This window comes from Camelina sativa, chromosome 20 (genome assembly GCF_030686135.1).
Source record: "Camelina sativa cultivar CO46 ecotype springtype chromosome 20, ASM3068613v1".
Classification (NCBI taxonomy): domain Eukaryota; kingdom Viridiplantae; phylum Streptophyta; class Magnoliopsida; order Brassicales; family Brassicaceae; genus Camelina; species Camelina sativa.
The window spans coordinates 9,268,180-9,286,926 of NC_141899.1; the positions used below are offsets into that span (position 1 = coordinate 9,268,180).

The following is an 18,747-nucleotide window of genomic DNA, read 5'->3' on the forward strand; positions in this document are numbered from 1 at the left end:
ACCAAGAGATATCAAATCAGACTTCAACTCTTTAACATAGTAGACAGACTGCAACACTAAACCAGACCCCAAACGAACAGATCCCTCTTTGAGCGAGACTTGCTCTCTACCGTCAGCCATTATGATCAATACTGGTGCATATCTCTCACATTTGACAGTATCTCAAAACACCCTGTCAGATGATGAGATGCCCCTGTATCCAATATCCAAGAAGGTTGAGTGAACTTACCCGAGGATTTTTCAGTCGAAGCTGCCTTGTCAGCATTAAGGATGGATTTGATCGCCTTCCACTGCTGATCCGTTAGTCCATTTTCTCCGTCACGATCCCGATCCGTGATCACATGATTCGCTTGTTCTTTAGTAACATCTTCAATGTGTGGTACAACCACACGATTAGCATAAGTCATCGGTGCCTTCCCTTTCCCTGCACCGAATGAGCTTCCACGACCACGACCTTGTAGTGAGCGACCCTTGGGTCTATCACCCCACCACTCTGGATAACCGATGACCGCATAGCAGTTATCAGCAGCATGACTAGCTCGATTGCACAACTTGCAGACCACTCCTTTGTCTTTTGCTTCAAAATGAAAAGGAGGCTTTGTGTGAACAGCAAAGGAAGTCACCTCTGGTCGTTCTTCACTTGTTACTCGAAGATCTTCTTCTTGTCTGACAATGTTGTATACCTCCTCCAAAGGTTGGACCGGTACACGCGCCACCAAACTCGACCGGACAGCACAAAACTGTTCATCAAGACCACAGAGAAACTGATGGACTTTATCTTCTTCACGGTCAGCCTATTGTGCAGTTGCAAGATCACATGTGCATAGTCCACACTTGCAAGCTCTTATTGGACGATACGCAGCGAGAATATCCCATATGCGATTCAGTTTTCCGTAGTAGGCTTCAATCGCCACTCCTCTCTGTTTGCAGCAAGCCAATTCAGCCTTGATTTGTTGAATACGAGACCCGTTAATGACAGCAAATCGTTTCTTCAGGTAGTCCCACAAATCTTTTGCGACATCCCTGTGAGAGATTGTCGAACGCAGCATCGGATCAATTGTCATCTTGATCCAAGACACAAGAAGTGCTTGAATGGTCCACCAATCTTCCAAATCAGAGGAGCTTTCTTCAGGTCGAGCAATGGATCCATCCAAGAAACCGAATTTCTTGCGAGACGTTAACGCCGTCTTCATTCCACATGCCCACTCATCGTAATTAGTACCCTTCAGTAGAGGATGAGAAATCACCGCTCCTGGATTATCAGCCGAGGTCAGGTCATAAGGTGAGATGGTTCTTCTCACCTCCACAGTTGCAGTCGCCGTTGCCGGAGAAGCAGTAGTCGGATTCGGATTTGTTGCCATTATAGCAAACAAAGATCAAGAAATCTTAAAATTTTATCGAAAGAAAAATAGTATCAGGCTCTGATACCATGAAGAGAAACAGATATTGCTGAAAGTTCTATCTCTTCAATCTGATACGAATCGATTACATATATAGAGTAAGCTATAACTAAAACCCAAGATATATGAGTATCCCTAAGAATGTACAACTATCGAGCCTCTGTTTCGGAGAGAATAAACTCTCTGTTTCGTAGCTATACATTAGGCCATGTTTATAGGGGATCACCCCATGTGATCTTGGGCCTTAAAAAATTAAAATTTAGTGAATAGTGCCCACAAGATCAGATGAAATGATCTTAATTAAGATCTGTTCTTCATGTGTTCTTCTGCTGACGTGTCAGCTGGTAAACGAAAGAAACTTTTTATTTTTTTTCATTTCATTCGACATTTTTTTTTATTTTTCTTTTTCTCTCTGAAAAATCGAACAGGCGAAATCACGAGAGATTTTTTTTTCCTCATCGTCTTCTCCTCTGTCCGGCGATTGAAACACCGGGGCGACCGTCTCCTCGTCGTCTCCTCGTCTCCTCGTCTCCTCGTCTCGTCGTCTACTCCGGATCCACCGATTATCGTCGTCTCCTCTGTCTCGTGAAGTCTAGAGATCTCCTCTGTGTCGTGAAGCTCAAGATCTCGTCGTCTTCTCTGTCTCCTCTGTCTCATCGGCTAGGTAATCTCCTCTGTCTCGTTGTCTTCTCTGTTTCATTTGGTTTTAGGGTTTCGAATTTGGGGAAAGTTTGATTTAGGGTTTCGAAACTTGGGTGATCACGCCGAGTCCGTACAGGTTGGTTTCTTTTTCTCCATTTGAGGATTGATCTAATGTTTACTTCGTTATCCCCATTGCCTATACTGAATCTGTGGGTTGAGCTGCTGATGTAGTGCCTATGTTGTTCGATTTGATTTGCTCTACTTAATAGTATTCGATTGGATTTAGAAATTTGTGCAGACGACGATTGGTAGATGCTTAAGATCCGCAATGTTCTATCTTAATAGCCTGATTGGTAGATTCTGTAGCTGATTGAGCTTGTTTTGTTGAGTTTTCGTTATATTGTAAGTGTGATTGAAGTTAAACTAAATTGATCTGTTGCCTCTCTTTTTTTGTTCGATATGATTTAAGCTTGTTTTGCTGAGCTTTGGTAATGTGTAATCTCAGCGTATATGTGATTGAGGTTAACCTAAATTGTCTATGTTCATCTGCTCTGTTTGAAAATAATCCTTGTGAGCTGGTTTTTAAGTTACTGATTCTCTAGATTTGTGTTGCTCTTGCTCTGTAACTGTCTTCAGGTTGAATACGATCCAAGGATCATTGGTTATCGTCAGCTTTTAGATGTATTCTGGTCTAGTCATGATTCTAGACAAGTGTTTGGACAAGGTCCTGATGTGGGTAATCAATACAGGTAAAAGAGGAAGCAAAGCTCCACACACTAGCTTGTCGGTGATATTGAGTTTGAATGGCCTAATTAAATCTAAAACATTGGAATCTTTATGAACAGATCGTGTATTTTCACTAATTCTACAGAAGAGTTGAGACTGGCTTCTACTAGCAAAGAAAGGGAGCAGTGTTTTCAGTGTTCAGTGTTTTCTTCTTCTTTCTTTCTGAACTCTCATCTCTCACAGTATGCTTTTCGTTTTCTTGTAAGCAGCAGATTCATTTAGACTTTCATTGTATCAATATGGTATTGAATTTTGTGAACCCGTGATGTTTACTATTTGCCTTTGATCACTCAATATATATGAGAAGGAGCACAAGGTTTCACAAGATAAAAAACAAACATTTCTCTCAAGAAGACTAACATTTGCTTCCCTAAACAAAAAAACAATCTTAAATTATTTATGATCACATTAATCTTTGTATTTATTAAACATTCTTAAATTTCTATAAGAATATTATATTATTAAATCTTAAGATCTTACACATGTTCTCCCAATAACTAACTTCTCAACAAAAGTTCTTAACAAATGATCTTACATTATTTTTACAATATTTATACTCTAAGAACACCCTAAACTGATATCCCTATAAACATGCCCTTAGTAAATCGACTTTAACCATCAATAACCGAAGTAACCCACTTCATTAATGATAATGCTTATTAGAAGAGAAAATAAGTTTTGGTCATTTTAGATACTGTTTTTTGACAAACACATATGACAGAATGCAAGAACCGTTTGATCATGTCAGAACTATGAAAGTTACATCTTAATATCTTATATCCATTTAAAACATACGACTAACAAGACGTAATTCAACCATCTAAATCCGATCTTTGGATTCAAGTCAAATGATTTCTTGTATAAATAGTCCTCCATAGCTTATAATGTAAAGGGAAAAACGACAAGTAGCAACATGGCTGGATCCTTCACTTTTCGTAGAATTATGACCCCCAAACACATCACCTCAGAGTCCGACCTTACTTCAATTTTTGTTCTTTTCGTAATTTCTATTTATTCATATTGTAAAAAAAAAAAATGAATTTCACAATTTAAGTCGGCCGATCACATTCATTTCGGTTAAAACTCAAACACTTTTACATATTTATATTGAAAAGTTGATATATTGATCAATTTATCAAGGTATCTTGATATCAATATTATACTACTTGTAAGTTATAACTAAAAAGTTGTTTATTCGGTATTAAAATAATATGGAATAAACCAGATTAACAAGTCTAGAACATTAATCTGTACATACAAAAGGTTAAGAGCAGGGAAGCCGTAATTATAAGTACAAAACTACAATCTTAAGTCGATAAATCAACAGATTCTTGATTTGCTTGTTACGTCTTCTGACAAACACATCGGATATAAAAGAAAAAAAGAAGATCTTCCAATTTCTACGAGTGAACGAACGGTCAAAAAGCGAAGCTCTCTAAAGGCTACTACAACCAATAATAGTACTACAAAACAAGAAAAAGAGATACTAGTAGTAAACTAGTATACTACTAACTAGTATACAAATTTACCGGAAAATCCGAACGACCGTCGGGAGCCGAGCCGGGTCGAGCCGAATCGTACTTTTTAATATATAATCCAGTGAGACGCGTGAACAAAGAGACTCGATATGGCAAAAAATGACGGAAACTGAATCCAACGGTGCAGATCGTCGGTTCGAGTAAAGTTTGTAGGACCCACGTATCTAATATGGGAATCTTTCTGATGTACGGTCGGATTTTCATGGTTGTGGGCCCCACTTTTTCCTCCATACCTCACACTATACACCACGCCTCATCATTTCATCACTCTTCTTCTTTCTCTCGTTATTAAATTTAAATTCATAATTTAGGGAAAAAATTCATACGTTACGAAACAAAAAAAACAAAAACAATCAATTAATCAGAAGAAAATCTCGGGTGAAAAAAGAGAGAGAGAGAGATCAATAGATTGGTGGGGATAAAAACGAAAAAGGGAGAGAAGAGTTGAATTTTTTTTTTGTAAAAGTGGGTGCTACATATTTGTTGAAACTTGAAAGTGGTGTAGTGTAAATAGGAGTTGTTGATGTTCTAATCGGTCACAATGGAGGGTCGAAGTTTAGTTCAAATTGTGTTTAGTTCGGTCAATGGAAGGGTCAAAGTTCTCTTTTATTTTATTGGTGCCGAGACACAAAGACGGGTTACAACACGACTTAGACAAATTACAAATGTGGACAAGGAAGATAGACGAGCTGTTAGATTAACCATTAGAATTGTGAAAATAGAATTGTAAGAGAGAGTAAAAGAGAATGAACATAAGGAATAGAATACTAAGATTAGATTAATTCGAATGTATGTTACACGCCATGTATAGGCACAACTACAACATATAGCGTTACAGAGACATTAAGAAGGAAAGGGACATAAAGTGGTCTTGTCTGCAGAGAACATACGATGAGAGTGACCTGTGATCCTTGTTTGACTTGTTGGTCTCGTCAACCAAGATAACATGTGACTTCTTCCTAAGACTCTCTGCAACTCCCATGATCTAGATCCTTCTCTTTCTCCAATGTCTTGATATCTTAAGGGCCTCTGTTTCTATTCTTTTACATGGACCATAGCCCATTAGTAGTGACCTGTATGGACGTTCTTACGGACAATCGTACGGACACTCGACCTTACAGTTACAGCATTGGTCTCATGTCCTCCTTGATCAATACTTCCCCTCAAGTTTAGCCGATGATAATGGCTAAACTTGGAGCTCCGTAAAACATCACCTCATTAAAAACTTTGATATAGAAAACCTTGTAGGACAAAACTATATCAAGGGAAAAAGATTGTGATCTTTACAGAGAGAGGATTTTAGATCAAGGACGAGTAAGGTCCACAAGTCCGAGTTTGCCATAAATGTGTGAGCAAACCTTGTAACTTGCAGCATTAGTAAAAATATCAGCTAGCTGATCTTCACTTGGAGTGTAGTAGGGAAGAGTTACTCCTTCTTCGATCTTCTCTCTGACTTTGTGACAATCTAGTTCGATGTGTTTGGTTCTTTCATGAAACACTGAATTGGTTGCAATGTGAATTGCTGCTTGATTGTCGCAATGCATTGGAATAGGTGTAGATGATTCAATGCCTAGTTCTTTGAGAAGCGCCTTAAGCCAGGTGAGCTCTGTATTCGGACTCTGCACTTGACATTGATATAACCTTTTGTTTCTTTGTCTTCCAAGTAACAAGATTTCCTCCAATGAATGTGCAGTAACCCGTTGTTGATCTTCTATCCGTTCGATCACCACCCCAATCAGCGTCACAATATCCCACAAGGTCAGTGTTTCAGTTCTTCCCCATCCAGATACCTTGGCCAGGGCTTCCTTTGAGATAGTGAAGTATCCTTTCTACTATGCTCCAATGATAATTGGTTGGAGCTTTCATGTATTGACTTGCCTGATTCACTATCAGGCCGAGTAAGCGTTAGATATATGAGCTTACCTACCAGTCTTCTATAGCGAGAGGGATTCTCATATAGAGGCTCTGTTCTCTCCCCCTTTCGTTCGACCTGATATCCATCCGAGAGTGGTGTTTCCACGGGTTTTGCTCCTAATTTTTTCTGTCTCACTCAACAAGTCAAGTGTGTACTTCCTCTGAGATATAAACAGTCCCTTCGGAGAGCGACATACCTCAATCCCAAGGAAGTACTTAAGCTCCCCTAGATCTTTTATATCAAAAACTGAATTGAGAAAAGTTTTAACTTCTTGAATACCTTCAATGTTATCCCCAGATATGATTAAGTCATCAACATAAATGAGGACAACCACTATACTTTTTGCACTTTGAAGAGTGAACAGAGTATTATCAGCATGTGATCTCTTGAAGCCATGACTTATGAGTGTGGAGCTTAATTTATGGTACCAAGCTCTTGGTGATTGTTTAAGGCCATATATAGCTTTTCTTAATCGCAACACTTTCCCAGGTGTGATTGAATCTTCAAGACCAGGTGATGGAGTCATATAAACTTCCTCTTTAAGTTCTCCTTGTAAGAATGCATTTTTCACATCCATCTGCCATAACTCTCAAGATAAGTTAGTAGCTAATGAAAGCACAACTCTTACCATGTGAAGCTTAGCAACCGGAGCAAATGTGTCTTTTTAATCTTCTCCATAGGTTTGTGTGAAGCCGCGAGCCACCAATCGAGCTTTGTATCGCTCTATGTCTCCATTACTTAGATATTTGATAGTGAATACCCATTTTGAACTCACAACTTTCTTCCCCGGTGGGAGGTCTGCTTCATCCCACATATGATTACGTTCCATAGCTCATACTTCATCATCAATAGCATTAAGCCACTCTTCGCTTTCCTTCGCCTCTTCATAGCTTCTTGGAATGTCATGTTCATCAATTTTCCCTAAGAATGCTTGATGTTCTACAAGTAGGTGAGCGAAAGTGCAAACAGCTTGAATCGGATGGGCTACGGCCTGACTGTTATAGTAAAACTGTTGATCTCTCCATGTAGACGGATGCGATCTCGTACGAACACTACGTCTCAATGGTTGGTGAGTTGGTTCAACCTCCTCTGCTTCTGCAGGTAGAGTCGTTGTCTCCCCCTCGGACTCACTAACCGTTGTTGTAGTTGGAGCTGGTGGATCCTCTCTTAGTTCTTGATTGTCATATGTGTGATCAGAGGAGTGTTCTTCCAGATTTGTAGGAGCTGTATCTCATTGTGTCAATGGCGATGACTCAGTTTTTGGTGAAGAACCGATGTGATCAAGAAGAAACTTGAGGCTAGCAGATTGATCAGTTGGTGTTGCCAAGTTTTTCAAGTCATTCCAGTCCCCCTTATCAAAGTAACCTTGGTTTTCAATGAACTTGACATCCCTTGACACAAACATACGGTTGTTGGTAGTATCAAAGCATTTGTATCCCTTCTGTGTTGTTGAGTAGCCGAGAAACATACACTTGGTGCTCTTAGCATCCGGCTTGTTTCAAAGTTTTCCTGGTACCAATATAAAGCAAACACAACCAAATACTTTTAAATGATCAATGGATGGTTTTGCTTTGTTCATTACCTTAAATGGTGATACATCATCTAGAAATTTGTTGGAATCCTATTGATTAGATAGCATGCCGTCATCACTGCATCTCCCCAATATCGTTTAGGAACCTTGGCGTGAAACATCATTGAGCGTTCAACCTCCATTAGATGTCTATTCTTCCTCTCTGCAACTCCATTTTGTTGAGGAGTGTATGGACAACTCGTTTGGTGCATGATGCCGTGTTTAGATAGGTGTTCTTTGAATCGAGTACTTGTATTCACCCCCATTATCTGTTCTAACCACTTTGATCTTAGTATTAAATTGGTTAGATATATAATTTTGAAAGTTTATAAATGCATCAATCACACGATCTTTTGCAGGGAGTAAGGTGATCCAAATATATTTGGATTTTTCATCAATGAAAGTCACAAAATACTTGTTGTTGTCCCTAGATACGCATGGTGATGTCCAAACATCCGAATGAACTAGATCAAAGCACTTGTCATAGATAGTAGTGGATTTAGGAAATACAGTCTTACAACGCTTACCAAGAATACAAGCCTCACAACTAGAGTGATCATTTTGCAGGGAGTAAGGTGATCCAAGTATATTTGGATTTTTCATCAATGAAAGTCACAAAAAACTTGTTGTTGTCCCTAGATACGCATGGTGATGTCCAAACATCTGAATGAACTAGATCAAAGCACTTGTCATAGATAGTAGTGGATTTAGGAAAAACAGTCTTACAATGCTTACCAAGAATACAAGCCTCAAAACTAGAGTGATCAAATGATACATTAGGTATCATCAATTCAAGTGCACGAGAATGAGGATGACCTAATCTAGCATGCCACATAGCACTAAAAGAAACACCTAAACAACTAGTGAAGAAAGATTTTGAGAGACTTGGTGAGATATCATCAAGGATGTAAAGGTCATCTTTGGTACCACCTCCTCCAAGTAAGTTTCCAGTCTCAATATCCTGAAAGTGAACATCATTAGGCCCAAATATAGCATAACAATTTAGATCATTTGTTGCCCTTTTAACAGAGAGAAGATTAGATGTAAACTTAGGCATATAAAACGCTTTTGATTCTTTATCAAAAAGCTTTAAGTTACCAATTCCTTGAACTGGAATACTATCTCCATTTGCTATTATAACATTGCCTCTAGCCGGTTTTATATCATCAAGTAAGCTCGAGTTACTAATCATATGGTGCGATTCACCTGAATCAACAACTAGAGACCTACTTGAGCTATGAGTTAAAAAGGTTTTACCAGAGTGTTCCATAGCGGCTAGAGATTTGAAGAGGGCTTCCAGATCTGATTTCTTCACATAGTCTCCAGATGCCATTTCCTCTCCATTCTTTAATGTGCCTGATACACTCTGCTCAGCCTTAACTTGTGTTATGTTAGCTCTTGGCTCCTTGTTCGTGATGCTTGGTCTTAGGTGAGGATGCAAGAACCAACACTTATCCTTGGTATGATTCTTTCGCTTGCAATGCTCACATCCTCCCTTTGATCTTTTCTCATCAGGTCGGTAGGCTCCTTTGTTTGCCATAGAGAGCTCTCCTTTCCCACTAAAGAGACCCAGTGACCCCTGTTCCTTCTGAATCTAGGAGCAGACACCGTCAAGGCTTGGTAGTTTATCCAACCTAAGGATATGCTTAATGAGGTCGTTAAACATTGGATTCAGAGTAAGGAGAAGAGCAAAGACCTTGTCCTGTTCCCTTCTCTCGTTAAGAACCACATGATCCATGGTGTTTGGTCTGAGCATTTCAAATTCTGCCCACAGAGACCTAAACTTTCCAAAATGTTTGTTGAACTCCATATCTTCTTGAGTTAGATCATTGATAGCTTTCTTGACTTCAAATACTCGAGTGAGATTGGAGATGTTGCCAAAAACATTCTTGAGTGTCTCCCATAACTCACTAGCAGTCTCACAATATGAGTAAGCTTCGAGAATAGGAGCCTCAAGGGAGTTTTGGAGTAATAGAGAGGACAGTCTAATCTTCTTGAAACCATTTAGCTTCTTCTTTGAGTTTAGCTGCCTCCTCGTCTTCTTTGATGATTTCTTTACCATCTTCTTTGGTGGCTTTCTTTGGAGCTCTGGTTCCCTCAATATGGCTCCAGAGTCCGCGTCCACATAGTGCTGTTTTGGTGGTTCTTGACCACAGGAGGTAGTTTCCTTCCTTAAGAATCGTTGGTAACACAAACGGTTTTGAGTTCTCCATATTCAAATGGTATGGACCGTTGGACAAATTTCCAGTATGAGTAAAAACAGAGAGATTTCAGTGTGAAACAAACAGAGAATAAGAGGAATAGTATCGAACAAGAGAAGAAGAATGAATAGAGTAGAAGAGTTGGGTTGTTAAGGATCAACAACCTAGCTCTGATACCATGTTAGAATTGCGGAAATAGAATTGTAACAGAGAGTAAAAGAGAATGAACATAAAGAATAGAAGACTTAAGATTAGATTAATTTGAATGTATGTTACACGCCATATATAGGCACAACTACAGCATATAGCCATTACAGAGACATTAAGAAGGAAAGGGACATAAAGTGGTCTTGTCTGCAGAGCACATACGATGAGAGTGACCTGCGATCCTTGTTTGACTCGTTGGTCTCGCCAACCAAGATAACATGTGAATTCTTCCTAAGACTCTCTGCAACTCCCATGATCTAGATCCTTCTCTTTCTCCAATGTCTTGATATCATAAGGGCCTCTGTTTCTATTCTCTTACATGGACCATAGCCCATTAGTAGTGACCTGTACGGACGTTCGTACGGACAGTCGTACGGACACTCTGCCTTATAGCATTGGTCTCATGTCCTCCTTGATCAATATTAACATGGAAGATGTTCCGGTGATTGATCTGACGGTAGGGAGTGGCGGCGGGAGATGGAGAATATACGGCTGGAGCTCCATGGTAGTTGTGAAGAAAGGAGTGATGTGTTTGGCGTCTGTGAGAGGAAGAGGAGGAGATAGAGAAGAGATGGTGATTGGAGGGTATCAGATGGAAGATAATTTGGTGGAGATAGATCGTCAATCATCGAAGCTTAGTTTTACGTCTTCTCTTCTTAGATATAACACTTCTTGTTCTCATTTTAGACCAGTTGCAACAGACTGGTGGTGGGTGGCGTAACAAAACAAGTCTTGAATCGGCTCGAAGAAAACTATTGAGTCAAAGTTAATGGACTTTGCAGATGTAAGACAAGCCCATATAGGTGGAGGTGATAAGAGATGTCCCTTGTTAGATGATACAAATGGGTCATGGAGAGGAATAAGAAGATTGTAATTTATAATACAAAATGGGTTAGCAGGGATAAAGTTCTATTACTTTTTAGGCAGCTTAGCATTTCCAAAAGAGGATTTGAGTATGGATGTTTGATTGTGAATATTTTAGATATGTTCGATCAAAAGGCTTTTTTGGATATAGGATTTTCTGTTTGGCTTCGTATGATTGATTTCATGGAGAAATAAAGAAGATCCACATGTGTTTACATTATTACCAGATGTCCAGTCAGTCAATTTTATATAGAAAGATATCTAAAAGAATACGTAGGAGGAACTCATATGAGATTTTCTGTCGACACACTACTAGTGTGACACTACTAATAAAAATACAGAACAGCATGTGTTTAGGTAGACGATGATATCTTCCTGATATCTAGACCAGATGCTGCAAATTTAAGCTTGAGGAGATCTCTGGAGAGCACGTGTTTTTCTGTTTTTTAAGCACTACAAATCTATTTCCAAAATTATATCTCTTCTACTTTTCTTCTGTGGTCAAATATCGTTTTTTTTTTTTTTTGGTTAACTATGCCGTAGTATAAAATACGCATATTCATCTCGATGGCCTTGCTTTACGAGGACCGATCCTCATGTATATTGGGAATTTAAATATTAAAAAACTGATAAGAATCATCTTTTGTGGTTACAATAAATATTTTGCGAAGACGAGAAAGCGAACTTGGTTTTTTACCTATTCAGTTTTCACGCCTTTTATATTGATTACAAATCATTTGTGGAGAGTACTCGTATTTTGAGAACTCACGACAATTGCAGAGATATATACTAATAAAAGCTAGATTTATCTTTATCAAATGAATGTATATTTGTTTTTAATTTTTTATCGAATGAATCTAACCACAAAACAAAACAACAATTAACAATATACATTATGCGGATTTCACTAAAGGATAGAAACATAATGACAACAATAATATCATAAACCACCATACTACAAGTCATGACCATTCATCAAATTATTTATCTAAGGGGCTGTTATTGGATAGATGATTTCTAATTCCATATGGAATTGTAAATTCTAGAAATCAAAAGATATGGATTTTGAAATAACATGTTTTATCTTTGGATTTGGATCCTTCTATTTTACACTTTCAAATCCATACAAATCCATTTAAAACATAATGTAGATTTTGAAATCCAAAAACAAATCATTAAATGAATAACATGGGATTTGAACAAGTATTTGTAAATCATAGAACCAATAACACATAATTTTGATAAATATTTTAAAATCAATGATTGAATAACACATGATTTTTGGTTGGATTTCTAAATCCATTAAAATCATAGAACCAATAACCCCTCTTAAGAGTGATAAACTACTATATATAGTGAGAAACGAATACTAACCGCTTGTAGACAGACTGTAATCACTGCAGAAGTGTCTCGTCGGTAGCACTTATTGTGCCATGCTTTCAAGTTACAACTTTATATTAGAATAACAATTCGTTTGCATATTGTCAGAAACTCTTGCGATTTACTTCTTCTTCTGTCTTATAAAGATTGATGTTTTGTGATATTTTTTTGTCCCACAAAAATTGATGTGTTGTAAACTTTAAAAAGTAATCATTGAAAATATTTAAAATTTTGAATTGTTATTGGTTTAAAATTAAATAATATATCTTTAGTCAAAGAAAAAAAATATTTTTAAATTCTTAAAAGCTTATAAACATCAATCTTTTAGGACAGAAAGAATAATATTTATTCTTTTTTTTTGGGTCAAAAGTTTAGTATTTATTCATGATTAAAGAAACTACTCCAAAGCATAGAGCACTTTCTAGTTTTTATAACTGATATTGTACACTGATATTTATAACTGATATTTATAACTGATATTGTACAATAAGAATTTAAAAATATTTTTTTCTTTGACTAAAGATATTTATAACTGATATTGTTTAGACTCCGGGGAAATCTCGTTTTCCGCCGGCTTAGACTCTGGGGACATTGTATTGTCCGCCGGCTTTGTATCTCACCCTTGGTACCAAAACTAGTTTATTAATAAAATTTCAGATGACAAAAAAAAAAGTACACTATCAAGTAGAGGAAGGTCTATCTCTTCGGTTGATAAATTATACCCCAAAACAAATAAGTATTTAATTGCAAATATGTATTTTAAATTATTCTACTAAAAAAAAAAAAAAGTCTCCAGGATATTGCATGTTTCTTTGTTTAGTCAGAACAATTTGGATCTCATAAGGTCCATTTAATCAGACCATAGTGTTGGAATGCAAGATTTTGTATACCTTCCCATCAAAGTTCAACCAATTTAAAAAGACACTGATAGTTCTCATAGACTTTAGGGGGTGTATTCAAACCGAGAATTTGATGGGATTTAGAAAATTTAGAATTTTGATAGATTTTCGGGAAGTTCATATGATTTTCTGTAAAATTCTTTCAAATCCCACCTAAAACCATGAGATTTGGATTTCTGTATTTTTAACTAAACAAATCCTCCAAAATCCTCCAGAATCCTAAAAATTATTAAAATCCTAATCCACAAAACTGTTTTGAATAATAGTGGATTTTAAAGTAGATTTTTAAATCATCAGTTCAATAACAGTGAATTTTAATAGACTTTTTAAAATCCATGATTGAATAACATAGAATTTGTAAATTTCACACAAATTACTTAAAATGTCAAGTTGAATACACCCCCCTTAATTTATTATGTCGACATTTATTGCAAAGAAAATGGCATGGCTTCATACCATCCATAATCGATTACGTGCATTAGAAAGGTGATAACCTTTCCACCGAACAAGAAGTGTTGTGAACCAAAAGAGACGAAGAGAAAGAAAATTTGGAAGCTTTGAGATCGAACTCCACCAAATTATCCTCCATCTGATATCCTCCGATCACTATTGAGTTCTTAGGATTCACACCTCCGTCCACAAACCCTAAACAATACACGTTTTTATTCACCTTCACCAGGGAATTAGTCACATAGATCCTCCACTTAGCCCCTCCGCTCAGCACCAGGTCGATAACGGGCGCTCCACGTCTTCCATTGGAGCGGAAGCACGCTCCAAAAGGCTTCACGGCTGGAGCTTTAGCCATCTTGGCGTTTCCGGAGAAGGCTGTGAGAAAAGCCTTGTAGATGGAAGTTTGCAATACGGTGTAAGGAGCCAAAGTGCAGATCTTTGTGGCTCCATGGAGTATTGAAACGTTCTTTCCACCGACTTGGATGGACTTCACATCGATTAAGTACTCACTGGGCTTGGCATTACCGATCAATGGTGTGGAGGCAAAGATCGTAGAAACATCTTTCATGTAAGGCAGATAGTAATATTCCCCTTTGCCGATCCACAGGCCACCAGGATAAGAGTGTGATTTCTTGTTGGAAGGCAAACAAAGAGCCATTTTCGGAGCAAGCTGGTACATAGAAATGAGCTGCGAGGGAATGGACAAGTGGGTGTTCGCGAGACCGATGGTTTCTTTGACAGGAGCACCATCAGTGCAGGTTAAAGTCAGCGCGGAGCTCTTTTCACTGTCCATAATGTGTACTCCATTATATGAGTAATATAACGGAACGGTATCTCGGAAGAGCCGGGAATTGTCGGAGGAGCGACATGGGGTCTTCGTCTTAGTGGTGGTGTTCTTGGGACAGGAGAAGTTCGGGTTTGCGTAGGTGCATCTCGTGGAGCCGCACCTGATGGGGTGGAAGGAGGAGGATTTGGCGACTGTGGCGCAGTTTTGCAATGACGGCCTACTCCGTTGAGGTCAAGGACGACTTCCTGGCCAATCGAGCCGATTGACAGAGGGATGGAGTAGATATTTGTGGCCAGTGCCATGCCCAAGTTTATCAGGGCTTAAAGCGAGTTTAACATTAAAAGTTATTTTAATATATTTTATGAAAATAAATAAATATTAAAATTCAAAATTAAAATAAAATAAATATCAAAAATTCAAAACTACAGAAATTTTAAAAAAAAAAAAAAAAAAAATCTAAAAACCCTGAAACATAATCGTTCTTCTTTCTTTTTCAATAAACTCTTTCATCAACTTTTCTTAATTTTTCTAATTTGGTTTTACGACCTTACTCTGTCTTTCACAATTTAAAGTTTTGTTTTCCTTTTTGTATATTTTTATAAATAAATATAATCAGTGGAGTCATATATGGGTTGTTTAGGAAATAAAAAGAGTTTCAAAACCATGATGATACACCATATTTTCCATAATTGAGAGTTAAAAAACACACAAAAAAACCTTTGGGGACCTGAGGCAAATGCCTTTTTCCTAACCCATAGGCACGGCCCTGTTTGTGGCAATATTGTCTTTTCTAATAGTGTGTAGAAATGATTGAAACTTTTCGAACGAGTGTGATGCGTTTGTGAGGTAGAGAAGAACAAGCGAGAGAAGAAGGAAGGTTACACGAGGAGCCATTATATTTTTTTTTTGAGATTTGTAACTTGGGGCCTTGGGGGATGTGCCTGTGATGTGAATTACTAAAATTTTATAGAATGACTTCTTCGTTTCTTTTTGCAATTAAAATTTTATCATTTCCGGCAAGTTTTTGGTACTCAGAGAAGCATCTTCCCACGTGGTCTCATTTTAATATAAAAATTTCAAGTACATAAACTATATATTAGTGGGAGAATTAATTCTAATTAACAGGAATAAAACTAGGAATGTAAGTTTGCAACTATATATTTTTATAAAAAAATATTCTTATAAAATGTCTATTTTTTATAAAACAGGAAAGATATAGTGTACACTACAATTATTAAGAGATTTTTTACCAAATATAACGTTCTCCAAATTAACCATAATTAATAATATATTGAAAAATCACACTTGGGCGTCAATTTTTACTCGATGCGTGTATGGGGGAAATATTTCCTAGAACTGTTTTGTTTGATTACAATTTTCTTTTATTATCAAATCCAAGCCCAAACTAACTCTCCTATCTATTATATTAGGTGTTTTCCCGCGCAATGCATGGGTTGTGGTATAGTTGACACTTTCTTGTTTTTTAGTCTTTTTCGTTTTCTTTTTTTGTATTATTTCGTTTTAATTAGGCATATATGAGTTTCGCGGTCACTTGTATTAATACACTATATGTTTATACCATTTCGTTTAGATGTGTACAATTGTGGCGTTTATTTTTTATGAATTATGAGGATGTTATTTCTTGCTTTAAAGGATCCAGTCTTATCAGGGCATCTCCATTAGTTCTCCTCATTCTGAAGGGAGCAAATCCTCAAAATGAAGATTTGAAGGTTGTTTGCTCCAACAATCAATCCTCAAAAAAATCCTTAAAAACTAATTAATTTGCAATATAGTCCTTAATATTTACAAAATTCACTAATAATGATAAAAACTCATAAATAAATATATAACATACATTTTATTTATTATACAATCCAAAAATATTATTTATTTTATTATACAACACACAATATTACATAATAAAAGTTACATGATAATATAAATTACATATATAATAATAAAACACACAGAAACATATATTTTACAAAGTTACATATGAAATAGCAAATTAATCAAGCATTATTTCCGTAATGCTCCCAGATGTGATCCATCAAAGCATTTTGAAGTGATAAATGAGCCTCTTTATTTTTTATTTATATATTATGAGCTAAAAATTGTTGAAATCGAGTATTTTCATTTACTGTCATTTCAACCATTACTTCTGGTGCTGATCTTTCATCTCTCATCAGTGCGTTGATATCACGTTCATCTTCAATTATCATGTTATGCATTATAATGCATGCTGTCATTATATCATGCAAGTCTTCTTTCTTCCAGTAACGTGATTTGGGAGGTTCAGGATCCGATTTACCTAATTACTAGTATTTTGGTACAACTTGTAATATATGTGTGTTCAAGTAATTTATGTGTATTTTGCTTTAATTTGTGTTAAGTTTGTTTAATGTATTTTTATTTTGTGAGAATCTTGTTTAATGTATATGTTTTGTAACTTTGTTATAATATTATATTTTATTTTGTAAACTTGGTTTTTAATATTACATATTTTTTTTTGTTTATAAAATTTATTTTAGTGTGCTTAAGTTTCTTAATTAAATTTTATACAATAAATTATAAAAGACATAAATATAGGGACTAAACTGAAAATAAAAAGTACTTTTGAGGTTCTGAATAGTGAAACCTCAAATTTGAAGATTTGAAGACTTGTTGGATTGTCAAAAACTTCAAAATTTGAGGGGATAAGGGCTTGTTGGAGATGCCCTCATTGACTGATATTGTTCCCAATACATTTATTGTATTTTAGATTTCTAATTAACTGCTTATGTAAACCCTTCATACGTTGATGTTGCAATAATAAGTTATTTTTTAAAAGTAATTATCTTCCGTGTAAGTGATTATGTTTGTATGCCCATGTTTTGGTCTAATATCAATAAGATCGTTTCTGTTTTTCTGTAGTTGGTTTTGAAACCAATTTTGAGTTAAGCAAATAATGGATCAAATTATGGTGTTAATAAGTAATATAGATTCTTATGTATATATATTGTATATATGTGACTATAATTTAGCTAACTAAAAAATTCTGTAATATTTAAACATAATATTAAACATATATATATATATATTTTATTTGTGGGAGGAATGTATGGAATTATTGGATAAAAGTTATTTTTGAGTTAAATGACCTTTTATGCCTTTAAAGTGAGTCTAATATTATTAAATTTTCATATATGTCTTGACTTTTTTTTTAAAGGAATACCAAGTGTTTCCTTCCAAATTTGAAGTGACATAGTATTTTAGTTTTCTTATATGATTTTATGAACTTCAATGTAAAGGTTTTTCAAAGTAAGAAGTACACTCACATTGATTGAATTATAAAATTTGGAGAAATGTTTATTTCGATTAATTATCTGCTCTTTTAAATATATTAAATAAGTATGTTATTGTTTCTACAAATAGGACAACATATATTATAATTTAACCATGGAGTTAAGCAATGAAATTAGAACTTGTGATTGCAAGACAAAATGCTTATATATATATATATTATGTTACACATTGATCGTTTAAAAATGAATAGGAACATCTAATTCTCAAATAAAGTTGATTTGTTTTGTTAAAACCAACATATGTGAATTTAAATTTAACAATGCAAATTTAAAAAATAAATATGAATAGATTAGAAAGGCAAGAAATATAAAAGAAATATTTTATTTTTATATAAATAAAATAAAAATTGAAAACAATGTTAAATATATATAATACTTTCTAAATTAAAATATAGAATCAAACTCTTACAAGTTACAACACATATGAGATATAACAACATTTGATATTGGTGGGAGAGGAGGAGAGAATGATTACTATAAGATGGTAATGGAGATGAATCTATAAAAAATAGAACAATGTAAAAAAAAATATATATATATATATATATATATTTATAATACTTTCTAAATTAAAATATATAATCAAACTCTTACAACACATATGAGATATAACAACATTTGATATTGGTGGGAGAGCAGGAGAGAATGATTACTTATAAGATAATAATCCAAATTAGATAATGGAGATGAATCTTTTAAAATAAGAACAATGTAAAATATATATCCTGTAGTCTCTAAAATTAAAATTTAGCATTAAAAATTTA

At 35.6% G+C, this 18,747-nt stretch overlaps 1 protein-coding gene, 1 long non-coding RNA gene and 1 pseudogene across 3 annotated transcripts; 1 reads left to right on the plus strand and 2 right to left on the minus strand.

The window, feature by feature from the left end:
- Positions 1-1,732: 1,732 nt before the first annotated feature.
- On the plus strand, positions 1,733-3,166 carry LOC104770250 (uncharacterized). Of its 2 annotated transcripts, none has more exons than XR_764504.3 (3): positions 1,733-2,064; positions 2,679-2,791; positions 2,888-3,166. It is a non-coding gene; the product is annotated as an uncharacterized LOC104770250 (long non-coding RNA). The 2 variants fall into 2 exon arrangements; XR_764505.3 differs by lacking the exon at positions 1,733-2,064 and adding an exon at positions 2,067-2,178.
- Positions 3,167-5,670: 2,504 nt separating this feature from the next.
- LOC147918646 (uncharacterized) lies at positions 5,671-10,513 on the minus strand. The gene is made up of 9 exons (XM_087503623.1): positions 10,422-10,513; positions 9,548-10,022; positions 8,870-9,445; positions 8,495-8,812; positions 7,685-7,790; positions 7,120-7,505; positions 6,478-6,858; positions 6,294-6,407; positions 5,671-6,195 (listed from the first exon to the last, which is right to left on the minus strand). The coding sequence occupies exons 1-9, from the start codon at positions 10,511-10,513 to the stop codon at positions 5,671-5,673; spliced, it is 2,973 nt and encodes a 990-aa protein (XP_087359749.1).
- Positions 10,514-13,880: 3,367 nt separating this feature from the next.
- On the minus strand, positions 13,881-15,533 carry LOC104770251 (putative aspartic proteinase GIP2; annotated as a pseudogene).
- Between the last annotated feature and the right edge of the window lie 3,214 nt (positions 15,534-18,747).

Excerpts from the sequence above, each read along its gene's own strand:
- LOC147918646 (XM_087503623.1), bottom strand. The coding sequence starts at position 10,513 with ATGGGAGTTGCAGAGAGTCTTAGGAAGAATTCACATGTTATCTTGGTT. Across the intron at positions 7,506-7,684 it reads GATACTACCAACAACCGTAT|CTCCTACAAATCTGGAAGAA; the intron begins GTTTGTGTCAAG and ends AATGAGATACAG. Across the intron at positions 6,196-6,293 it reads CCTCTCGCTATAGAAGACTG|AAAGGATACTTCACTATCTC; the intron begins GTAGGTAAGCTC and ends GGAGCATAGTAG.